The 12,621-nt window shown below is 38.3% G+C and overlaps 1 protein-coding gene across 1 annotated transcript; it reads right to left on the bottom strand.

The window, feature by feature from the left end:
* Positions 1-209: 209 nt before the first annotated feature.
* ERCC4 (excision repair cross-complementation group 4) lies at positions 210-11,890 on the bottom strand (the record flags this gene model as incomplete). Its single annotated transcript, XM_010138859.1, has 10 exons — positions 210-943; positions 2,052-2,164; positions 2,869-2,961; positions 4,460-5,048; positions 6,190-6,300; positions 6,845-6,973; positions 7,324-7,504; positions 8,515-8,722; positions 9,759-9,954; positions 11,710-11,890. Coding segments are annotated over 10 exons (2,535 nt in total), but the record flags the coding sequence as incomplete, so codon positions are not given.
* Positions 11,891-12,621: the final 731 nt, after the last annotated feature.

Here is a 12,621-nt window from a genome sequence, read left to right as displayed (position 1 = left end):
AAAATTCATTTGCATTTTTCTATAAAAATATTTCTTATTCCTCTTGAAACTTGCCTTCAGTGATAATTCAAATGTTTAGATGGATGGAACAGCATGAGCAAGAAACAGCTGGTTATCTTACAGGGCATTTATTAAAATACTTCTTGTACTTTGCTGGAGTACTGTGCAAGAAAAGCTTCTCTCTGCCCTACGCTGAACAGTCTCGTTAGTCATCTTTTGCTTTTTCCTTTAGCTACTGCCTCTCTGTAGGTCAGGTGAATAAAGTCAAAGAGTTGTGTGGCATTGGCAGCATTGCCCAGTATGTTGGAGAGTTTGTCCTTTGACAGTGTCACTAGCTCTGCAATGCTTTCAACGTGATTCATTAAGGCACGGCAGTTTTTTGCATTAATACCTGGCATTTTTAAAAGAAAGTCCTCGGGACCAGGGTTATACTTGTCTGACTCGGGAAGAATTTCAGAATCTGCTGTGACAGCCATTGCTGTTTCTGCATCAGGTTGGGGATGGTTTTGTTTTAACTCTTCAAACAGTTCAGCAGTAGCATGGGGAGAGGGGCACCACAGGATACGTAACTTTGGGAAATGGAGTGTAAGAAGGGTTAGTTTTGAAGTAACATCATTACTGGAAATTTCCTGAAGTAGAGAGCCTCGTGGAATTAAGGAGAACGGTTTGTTAGGATCAAACTCAATCAGCAGAATTGGTCGCTTGTAGTACCGGGACATAGAGATGCATTGTGTATACAGTCTTCCATTATTTAAGGAACCAATCAGATCACTGATACTTTTCCGCTCCACACAGATGTCAGGAGTTAAAATATAATCTCCGACTTCCAAAGTAACAGGCTCAATGTCAATACCACGACGATGAATCAGTGACGGAAGCTCACTACGAAATTCCCGCATATCCACTATTACAGTCTGCTGAGCACTCTTCTGTTCCTGTCCACCTGAAGAGCAAAATAAATACAGTTAAAACTGATATTTATGACCTCTGACTCTGGTTGTCTAGTTTTCCTGTGTGTGTGCTGCCAAAGCTTCTGTAATGGATGGTCTTCACATCTCAAATTATACCTCAAATTCAGCAGTATAATAAATCCAGACTATTTTTTCTCTGTAACAGTGAAAAATTAATCAGTTGCCAAATTATATACTGTCGTTTACAGAGTATGTGTTTTAACAGCACTATCATGCTATCTGCTATACGCTTTGTATACGTGACAAGGAAATACGTTAAACTGTAGATGAAAATTCTTTAAATGCATCAGGAAAATCTTTAAAAAGTTGCTTGCAAAACAAGGTAACGAAGCTGATCCTTTTTATTTCCAGCTGTTTCCCTCAGAAATATGGCATTTTAATGTGAGAGTTAATACTTCAGCCTCTATAGATCTGTAGAAGGACACATGAAGAGACGGCAGCATCAAGGCCACAAGAGACATTACAGCAAACATTAGAGAGCATATGGTGAAGGAGAGGAGGATTACCGAAGTGACAACAAAGAAAAAGGGGCAGAACTGCAAAGATGAAGACAGAGTATACACGTCAGAGGAAAGGACCAAAAATGCAGTTAGAACTACAACAAAAGGATGTTTTATTACAAAGCAAGCACACAAAGACAAACCCCACAATCTGCAGTTCTTTATCCAGGCAGTCTCTTTTGCCAAGATCAAAAGAAGCCCCCAACATTTACTAGCTCAAGGACAGCACTGCCTTTGCCTTTCTGTAGACTTCAGTTTTTATTTCCCTCCACCCTCCCACTAGCAATAATAGACAGTCTCATAACCAAAAAGCTGCCTAGAAACAATCCAAATGGCATCTGTCTCAACGGTAAAATACTTCGTTAATCTGCATTTTCTTTTCCAAGAAAACCAGAATTCATTGTTATTGCACTGACAGAGGGAGATGGAGTACGGCAGATAATGCTTCTTTACCACCAGGACGGCAGAGTCAACGGGCAGTGTGTCTGCAGCCCTGAGGCTTTGGGCAGGACTGAAACGCCACAGGACCAGGTCTTCCTCAAAGCGTAGAGCTGCGAGCCCCACTGCAGGAACTGCTCACCTGCTTTGCGTGTGTCAGTAGAAGCAGAGGCACGGTTAGCATCTCGTAGGAGATCTAAGTTTGTTTCATCTCTTCCTTCTCTTTCTTCAGGAATAACCATGCCGGCCTTCTCTCTAAGGAGCCAGAAAGAAAGAAACACCAAAGACTGCAGTTGTATGAGAAAAACAGATCAAAATACTTTAATACATCTGCCCTTCAGCCGGATGTAAAATTATATATATTGTAATGCTAAGTGCAAACTGATCAGAAATGCCATTCACTAGGTTTTCCAGACTGCTGGGCTAAATGCTTTATCTTTTTGTTAGCACTTTTTAGCATCTGATTTTATTTATTTTTAAAACTTCTCAGGGCATACGAAACAAGGAACTAATGACTAGTAACAGCAGCATAACCTGGTGAGAAGACAGTGTCAGTAAAAATACTGTCTTATACAGTCTAAGAAAATACGTCATTTTGGGGAACAAAACAATTAAGTCATAAAAGCCTTAGAAATATTTTACAAGAACTGTAACCTGCAGACCAAAACACATTTACAGAAGTGAAATCCACTGACAGTTAGGGAAAAATACAAGTAGTGCTCTTTAGCCTTTTAAATTTAATATAAGAAACCCTAAAATTAATAAATAACGTATCAGGTGCTTTGAAAAGGAAGGTTTTGACTTTTCAAATGGGGAAGTTCTCTTACCATCTGTCTGAAAAGCACTTCAAAGTTTAATTAAAGCCTTCACACAGTTAAGAACTCCACTCTACTTCAAATGTAAGCATATAAAGAAATAACAGAAAACATTAATAAAAGGTAGTAAACTGGTTTTGTTACCGAATGAGCTTTTCAAAGGCCTCCTTCTCTTTTCTCAGAGTTGTGAGATAGCGCTGCTCTTCTGTTGAGCCCCCATATATGAGGAAATAAACCCTGCAGTTTGGAGGAGAAAAAAACAACTTCATGTTAAGTTAAAAACAAATATTTAAGATTAGTAGCACTAAGTGCCTGACAAGTTAATATTTGCCTTAAAAAAAAAGTGCAAAACCACCATGTTTTCCTGTAAATACATTCCAAAATCAGCAACAAAGATTCCTATATCCTCCTCTTCCAGTGGTGGACGCAGTTACTGGAATTTATCCAGAGGGGACTAAGATTTCAGTCAGCCACTCAGTAAAGATGCAAAGCAAGTATAATGCACAAGTATATACTTTCTTACTGTTTTTAAACTCTTCCCAGTAGAATATATAAAACAAAATAAAATCATCTGTAATCATCCTGGGTTAGGAAAAAACACCATCTAAGATTTTAAAATTATGTATTCGTACAAGGAAATTGTAGGTTCTACAAAGAAAAAGCTGACACACCGACAAATGAAGTTTTATCCCATAAATATGGAACATAGAAGAATTCATAATTACCATAAGGAATTACTGTCTGTAGCTTTTCAGCACAGTCATTTTTACCCAGTACATTTTAATTGAGGTACATTTTGCCAGACCGATGGGATTTTATTCCTATTACTTTTTTCATGTGGCGCATCTTCTAACCCCTACTTGCATGACTACATCTGATTTTCCTGTTCTCAAGGGTGGGAACATGATGCTTGAGGTAGATGCAACACACGCTGATTAGGCAATTAAAAATAAATCATACAAATAATGCAGAAATTATCCCCAGGCAATACACTCTGTGAGTGCTGTCATTTCTATCTGCGCTAGAGAGTCCTTAGCTGGATATCCAGTACAGACACGCTAAGTATACTGCCAAACTGATTTCATTTTCAGTTACATTGCATATATACAAATCTTTGACTGGAAAATTACAACTACTCTGTTAAATTTATGCAAAAAAATTTAATGAGGTGATTAAAGTATAAAGCATAATTCAAAAGGTAATAATTTCATATGCCAATAAATGGTGCTTCAATATTCTAAGACTTAAGGAACAGTGGTCAGTTATATTCAGAGAGGTATCAGGAACTATGAAAATTAATTAACTGCAAAATGACGCTTACTGTGTAAAAATCATACCTAGAGAGACAGTTTAAAATGAGACTACAGCACCTCAAAACAAATTGTCACTCAAAATGGATATTGCCACTAAGATCATCTAAGCAGAGGTCTTGTAGAAGATGGAATTAACTGGGGGTTTTGTTTGTTTGCTCTTCTTTGGTTTTGTTTTTGTTTGCTTGTTTGTTTTTCCAGGTACGTTTCTCCTGTTAGAAGAAATCCTGCTAGGATTATCTTTTGGTTACACCAGACATTATGCTTTTGTTTAAAATTAAGATGAGGGCTAAACGAGAAGTAAGAGGTAGCTAAAAAAAAAAAAAAAAAAAAAAAAAAAATCACTAGATGCATGTTCTGCATTGACTGCTGAAAGTGCAATTTTTTCTTTTAAGACTAAAATGACCATGACCAAGTCAACTTGCCTCAAAGGCTTCCCCGGCCTGCTTGCCTTGTAGATTTCCAGCTGCCGAACAAAAGTTAGTTCTGCATCGTATAATACGACGTATCTTGGTTCTACTTCATGCAGCACTCGAGTGAGCGCGTAGGGATCACTGCAGCCCTGCAACGGATGAATAATTGTGAGCGGGTTCTTGAAAATACCATAGTAACAATCTGAGGGTAAGTTCACATGGAAATCTTCAGGAATGGTCTCTTCAGTACTGCTTTCTTGGCTGCTGCTTAGTTCTTTGTTATCTTCCACCTCTAACTCCTCTCTCTTCTCCTCCTCAGTTTTCCCTATCATTTCGATTATAGTCCGGTCCTGCTTCTTGTGTGTCTTTTGTTTTGAAGAAGCTGTGAGTTTGGCCCTTTTGGCTTGAGGCCCTGTGTCTGGTCTGGCATTTCCTTTGGACTTGGTGGCTTTTCTGTCCTTCATCCACACTTCTCCAGCTTTCTCATCCTTTCTGAAGGTTTTGTTATACAGTCTTGTTAAAAAAGCTTCAGCTCCAGCAATAATACACTCCCTCAGCTGTGCACAAGCTCGGTCATCACTGGCACAAATAAGCACTTGCCCTGCAGTCAAGAAACAATATCACACTTACAATCTGTTATGCTGTACTTACCCAGCTACAAGACATCGCTTGAGCAAATTGTTTTTAATGATCCTAGAAGCGTGCCTGCCAAATGCCTTTTACGTTTGGTTGTCATAGTTGCTTTGGACTTCCAGGGAGTCTAAACTGAACAGTGTTTTGTACCAAATAAGATTAGAGAAGGTTAATGGAAGTTCAGTGTTCCTTATTCTTACACCATCTAAATTAGTGAGATTCTCCTTTTGACCACTTGAAATGAGCCACATACAGCACGTACTGAAACATACTCAGACAACTTTTTTTTTTTTTAACATGGAATAAGAGAGAACTTAATTTAGATCATTCCAATTTTCAGCCTTTGTCAGCCGTGTTAAAGAGTGTAAAAAATACATGTATTATTGCCATTTGTAGGCACTGAATAACAATTTTCCAGAAGCTGACTCAGATAAACTCCTACAACACGAGGTGAGAGAGCCAGTTCTTACCCGGAGTCAGAACATTGTGGGTGGGAGAAAAGAGCACTTTTTTACCCTGACTACTTCCTAAAATAAAACTTGGTGAAATTTAAGGGGATGAAAAGCCCTAAAATAGGAAAGGCAGCAGAGCAGTTAGTTAGAAACACACTTGCCTTCTACTTTCTACCCCACTTATGTGCATCTCCTGGAGTGGAAAATTTTTAAATGCATGAGAAGAATGTGTGAGATGGAAAGGACGTAAGACAGAACCCCTATTTTTTTTAACGTGAACTTGAGAAATGAGTGACTGGTACCTTGATTATTATGTATTTCCATATCAGTAGCTTTACTGTTTTGAGACTAAGGTGTCTGTATAATACTGAAATCTAAGTTAAAATATTTTTTCCTAATAATACAGATTGTTTCCTAAAGAGTATTGCATGATAACCAACAGCATTTCTCTTTTAGAGCAAGAACTAAATAGGAGCTATGGAAAACTATTAAGTTTATATACAAAAACTATGAAAAACTAAAGTCCACAAATTATTAAATGTAAAATTAGCTCTTTAATAAAACTACAGTAGAGAGTTAGGTTCCTTCTCTCAAAAGTCAAGTAGAAGTAAAAACTGGCTGTACTGCGAATAGTCCTATCATTTAGTGCTCTCTCACCTGGCCCACCAAGGTCTTCGCTGTTCTTATTCTCATTTTCAATCTCTTTCAGTACTTCTCTCAGAGCTTCCCATTTTGGGTTACTTTCTAGAACCAATTCCCTTTTCAGTTCTGAAACAAAGTAAGATTGATCACAGCAGCTCTTACAGCCGAAATACCCTTCAAAACTTTACATGAGTGGTTAGATGTCAATAGCATGATGGTTGTTGGCAAAATGTTATTCAACAGCCTACATATGCAACTTTTACACATTTAAAACATTTAAAAATGGGGATAAGTGCTTTAGTGAAGCAAAAGTTAAAATATTCACTCGTTCTTCAGTTCTGAAACTCCTGACTATGTTTTTTAATAAAAGCAACAGCACCCTCCTACCTATTCACAGAAAATAAAACAGATCAAGCTAAACACCAGTGTCATTCGAGAACAAATCCATAAAAGCTCTCCCAATAATCAGCTGAGCAAGCTTAGAAGCCCTTACTTCTTCGTGACTCTGCTTTATGTTGTTTATTATATGCTTTTTGAACTAGAATTATGTCTCAACTTATCCCAGCTAACAGATTGAGATCTTGAGCCTTGCGAGATCATGTAGCACAAGTAATAATATGCAGAATGTTTGAAATCGTGAGACACTCTCAAAATTAGGAATGATTGGTACCATTTTCCTTCGTTACATCACTTTTTTCAGAGACTTTGCCCTTCTGGTTCAGTTTCTCATCTGCAATGCGATAAACTCTAGCTCGAGCATTCAGAAACATTGAAGTACTGGAGTCCAGAAACAGCCAACCTATAGAGGAAAAGCAAGCAGTAGAAGTTTGCCATATGCAATGTTTGTATGTGTGTGTTTCAACCCCTTCCAGTACAAGCCCCACATCTCTCAGCTGGAATACCTCTGCTACCTGCTTGCTATGTAGTTACTAGCTTAGTAAAAGACAGAACTGTGATGCAAATCTCACACTGTTAAGTAACAGCAGTTAAGTGGGAAGATGAAAGAATTATCTGTCAATAAAAACCTACGTCCTTATGGCTGGTTATATAAAACCTAATTAGATACCTTCATATGTTTGAGAACGTTAATTAAAAATGTAAACATTTCACTGTTTCATGCATTAACTTGTATGGTCATTCAGTGTTTACCTGAATTCTCACCGAAAGCTTTCTCACTTGCTTTCAGTGACTCCAGAAGATTAAGGAAAGTGACACAATCATACTGAGTTAGATATAGTAGCAAAGTACGTAATATCTTCAAATCCTGGACCAAAGATTTTGTCTTAGCTCCAAGCTGATGCCAAAGAGGATCTAAATAGTGACGTATTGTCTAGAAATATAAATTGGAAAGTTCAGAATGTCAGATACACTAACCAAGATAAGAATGCACTTTTCTCCCTTTACAGGGGATGCCACTGGTTTCCCAAAGTATTAAACATACTCAAAGATATGATGGTGAGGCATTTGTTTTGGTAAATAATCCTTTTTTGCAAAGTTAACATAATGTAGACGCCTTTATGTAAAACATTTCAGCAATTAGATGTACATCATCTAATGCTTTCAGTATACGTTTTACTTGCCATATTACAGTAAAATATTGGTCAAATAAAAAAAAAAATCAAACCCATATTTTCCTAGTACTGGCCTGTGCCTTTACTATCTATATCCTTTACTTAGTTCAAATAAAAAACATAATAATGTCATTTAATTTTCAAAATGAGTACCACATAGATATGCGACCTACAGAGCATAAGGTAAAACCTCTGAATGTTTGAAGTACAGAAGGCCTCACATCAAGATTAAATCACAGGCAACAAATAACCATGTTCAGCGATGATGGCTGAAGTTTATGATTTTATCCTGCAGAAAGCATATGTATGCCAAACATTGCAGATCTGCCAAAAATAACAATGCAGACACTATTTATGACAAATGGACTGATTCAAAGATACAACAGATGCACGCATGTGCATATTATGTATTACATACAGTGCTTCTCCTCATGGAGAAAATAAAAAATACAAGCAGGAAATTCAGGAGGAAGAAGGGGGGTGTGTGAGGAAATAAGCCATCTTCATCATCATGTACCAGCCATGAATCAGGATGTTCTTACTGTGGGAACTTTGGAAATGAAGGAAGAACAATGAAACGAATGCACCAAAAACCGTACTGGCAACTGTGACACCACCGTTAGAGATGAACACTTTCTCTCATTATAGCATGTCATGGGAGAATACTCAGTTGCTGCTAGTTATTTATTTTACAAATCATATTTTTGTTTGCATGACAGCTTGAAGATATACGTCCCTTTAGTTAGACGCAGGAAAACAAAATATTTACCTTGTCAAAAGGTTTACCAATAGCATTTTCTAAAGATAGATCTTCTACTTCAAGAGCTGGATTATAGCGTTTGAGTTCTCTCAGACATGCGTTCAGAACATCCAGGATTGAAGTCTGGATCGCAAGCATAGCGGGGGTCATTGACACATGTATTTCCACCACTTCAGGTTTATGCTTCTCTAAAAATGAGTTCACTGCTATGTGAAATCTAAGAGGAAAAGAGCTCATTAAGATTTACATGGATGGTTTGCTTGATCTACAATTATTCCAAAGTTGTTCAGTTATTCAAAACTACAGTTGCTTTGAATGTAAACAAGTAAGTTAATTGCAAAATAAATCAGTTTCTACTGATGTGAAGACTGCAATCTTATGAACAGCCTCTGAAAACCGTCTATTCCACAGTTATGACTGTAGTCACGCTAGTCCTGTGAGCCTGCAGTGCTGGTGAATGACCTACGGAAAATTACTGCGCTAGCTTCTACAGCATTACACAGAACAAATACTGAAGTAAACCCAAAAAATCTTATGAGAAATTGGAATGGGTTCATAAATCCTCTGGAGTCACATGAACCTCCTAGCAGACTCAGCAACGTTCCTGGCTTCTGATTATAGGCAGCAGGTCCCTGTTAGAACAGTGCCCTTACAGGCTGTACAGGTACAGAGAAGCCAGCTGATTTCTGCTGACAGAACGGGGCTCAGAGAACGCTGTGTCTGCTGACCTCTGAAACACAACGGGCATTTCCCTTAGTGCCCGCTGCGCCCCCAGGCCCTTTCATGGTTCACAAGCCACGGAAGAAAATTCAGAGCGTTTCTATTCAACCTTTCCTACCCTGGTTATGACCATTTCTACTTTGTAATACTGAAAGAGAAACCGAGAGTTTACAATGCAGAGAAACAGTACATTCAGATGGAGTGAAACGCATTCTAGACTGTTTAAAAAGTGAAATTTTTCTTAACCTGTTAAGACAGTCACTTTGTGCTGTGATTTTTATTGGCTAACAGGACAGCTATACCCTATGTGTCAGGCACTTGTAGATTTAATTTGGGTCTATACTCAAAAATACTTTAGAGAAATTTTGCATCTTTAAGACCACTTCTGATAAAAAATGAATGGCATTTGTCCAGGAATAGAAGAGGGAATGCGGTTTAGTGGTGTGACTGCATACACCTTGTTTTCTTAGGAACCCTCTGTAACATCCTTCATCTTTTTTTTAACTCTTCATTGAAGTAAAGAGGTGCCTTACCTTGGCCACAGATAAAGTTTCTTGACAAAAAGATTTCTCATCTCTCTTTCCACATGGCAAAAGCCAGTGTTAAATGCAACTGCATTATCTGTAAAAGCTTTAATGAAGCCTTGCTTGTTCTTCTGACGATAAAGTCGCAAGATAAATGCTTCCTGACAGGACTCAATGATTCTGTGCGCTTTGTATACCAAAACGCCTGGCAAAACAAAAGGTTTTGAGTTATGAGAAAGTAAAGAAAGGTACAATTTTGTATAGATTTTTCCTCAAAACTGCCTTATTCTTTTAATATTTTTTCTTACATAAAATACAATAGGAATTTAAATCTTCAAATGTGATGGTTGAACACACTTTCTGCTGTTCAAGCCAAGCGATTCTTCCGTTTCAGTACCATGGAATCCCCAAATAACAGAACTGGGTTAATGATGTGTCTTTAGAAAAAAAAAAAAAAAAAAAGTTCATGCTTGAGTGGCAGGACTTACTAGCTTAGGAAATTTGTTACTCCTAAGGCAAAACTTGAACCTTTTAAAAGGAGTAAAAGCAAATGCAAGATGTAACACACTATTACAACAAAGCAAGTTTGATATGTTCAAGATTGTCATATTTGAATTATTTTGTTAAAGAAGTTATAAAGCAGTTATAACTGCTAGTCATTCATGACCAAGTCATGGAACAATCCACTACGAGGTATTTTTCTATCTACACATTCTTACACGATTGTACTAATTTCTGAACACCTTCCAGTTTGTCAGGATGTGACTCTAGAGGGGGACACAGGATTACAGGAGACAGAGACTTTGTAAGACTATATGCTTATCATAATCTTTCCTGCTTTTCGTCGGTATTTCCCTGCTTAGGAAATGAGTTCATCCTGCTGCCTGTGCCTTGGCAGAAACGCTTCCTACAGAACCTCGCGTTACCCAAGCGGTGGCTGCAGCAGCAAGTCACACTGCTGTCACACTGACCTCTGGTGGCAATACAGAGCTGGTAACAACCCTGTGTGATGAGAGGGCAGGACTATCTTTGAAACCTTTACTGTGTTTCTTCTCTTCATACTGGCTTTCTTCAGGGCAGGAAAGAAAGGAAGGAGTCAAGGGGAAGAAAAGCAATTAAAGGAGGTTGACCAGAAAATGTGTTCACTTTTTTTTTTTACCTAGAAATATCAGACAAATAGCAGACAAATCTGGTGCCCTTTGCCTCTAGCATAAAACGTTTTGGAGTGTTTTATAGATTACAGCTTGTCATACACTGATTAAAGGGAACGGGATACAGCTTCTGAGGCAGGATCCTGCTTTCTGCTAAGCAGTCGATATTCAGTTATGTTTAGCCATTAACACCTTAACATTTAGATGACAGTAAATACTCTTCTATTCCTGGCTCTGTGGTACCTATTTTACTAGCTCTCTGCGCTGTAACAGGGTTTTCAGCTTAGGACAAGAACGTAAAACCCACGGTGGTGGGGGAGGAGGGGAACAGAGTATGAGAGGAAAAAGGTAACTGTAATGCCTTTCTTGTATAACTTCTACATAACAAGATGAAAGGTCACAAGTAATTCCCAAAAATCTTTGCAATGACAGTACCAGCATTACTTTGTAAGACTAGTTAGTGTCCAAGGTGTGTCAAGACAAAGATTAGTCAGGGCTTGCCATTTTTTGATGAGAGAAGTCACCAGGAGTAATTTGTTAAAGCAAAAAATAGGTACTGCGCATGGTTGATAAAACATGACATCTAAAATCAGTTTTAATCGTAGGCCACTGAATCATAGACCAGTATCCTACAGACCACAGGTCACTATTTTACCGAGTGCAATCAGTCACTACTCTTTGGAAGCCAGTCTGAAGTTAATGTTTATGTCAATGGCACAGTTTAACGCTGACTTTCTTTCCAGCCACTTGTTGATATCAGAAAGCCATACAAACAGAACAGTCTCACCTTTACGGCATTAAACTCTTACCGGTAATGAGGTTTGCAGGAATTCTGTCAGTAAGGAAATCTACTACAAGGATTCGACTTGTTGCAAAGATGACTCCTCCTTGTGTGTAAAATTCATATCGAGTATTATTTGTAATTTCATTGGTAACACGCCGAGGAAGATGAACAACTCCATCTGACCTCAGCTGATCAATAAAATACTCCTAAACCAAATACAATAAACACACAAGACATATTTGGGGTAACTGATGAAAGAGAATGCAAAAAAATCTTAACTATACATACTCTTAATTTGGAGAAGCTGTCCAAAACAAATTAAAAGGGTGATAGTATAACATACTACCTCAGGAGTCAGAATTATCATGATTTTCTTAGGCGTATTTTGCTCGGTTTCAAACTTATCCAGGTGATTTAAAAATCTGTGTATTTTCAGTAGTAGCTAGACAAGACTCAAGCAAATGTGAGCAACTGACACTCGAAGGAGCTTACCTTTTCTTCTATTTTAATACCTCTTTTCCAGAGAATAAGCAATTTTAATACCAACTTCAGAACAGAGAATTGGGAAGAGATTGTCTTAGTCCAGCTAGGTCATACACATCAAGCTCAATCTCATACACTACGGCTGTGATATTTATTCGCCTACGGACACTACAGAACATCGCCAGAACATCCCCTCCGTGACGCTGGGCACCTTCCCTGGCTGCAGGGGAAACACGGCGGCAGTGCGGTACGAGTCAGGGCAATCTCTCAAGAGGTTTCACCCCTTTCTGCTCACTGGCTAGTAACAGTTTACTGCTTTTTACAAGTCATCTATACAAGCTCATTTTAGCTCATTATTATTGTTATCAGGACTTCATCGTGCTGCATCAGTAGCAGTTCGGACCTTGACGTGATCCTGACCGCGGCCGCTGTGGCAGCGCGGGCGAAGGCCGGG

Source organism: Buceros rhinoceros, unplaced genomic scaffold, assembly GCF_000710305.1.
Source record: "Buceros rhinoceros silvestris isolate BGI_N320 unplaced genomic scaffold, ASM71030v1 scaffold9056, whole genome shotgun sequence".
In the NCBI taxonomy this organism is placed as follows: Eukaryota; Metazoa; Chordata; class Aves; order Bucerotiformes; family Bucerotidae; genus Buceros; species Buceros rhinoceros.
Note: the sequence above shows the minus strand (reverse complement) of the source record. Positions and strands in the feature narration are given on the sequence as shown.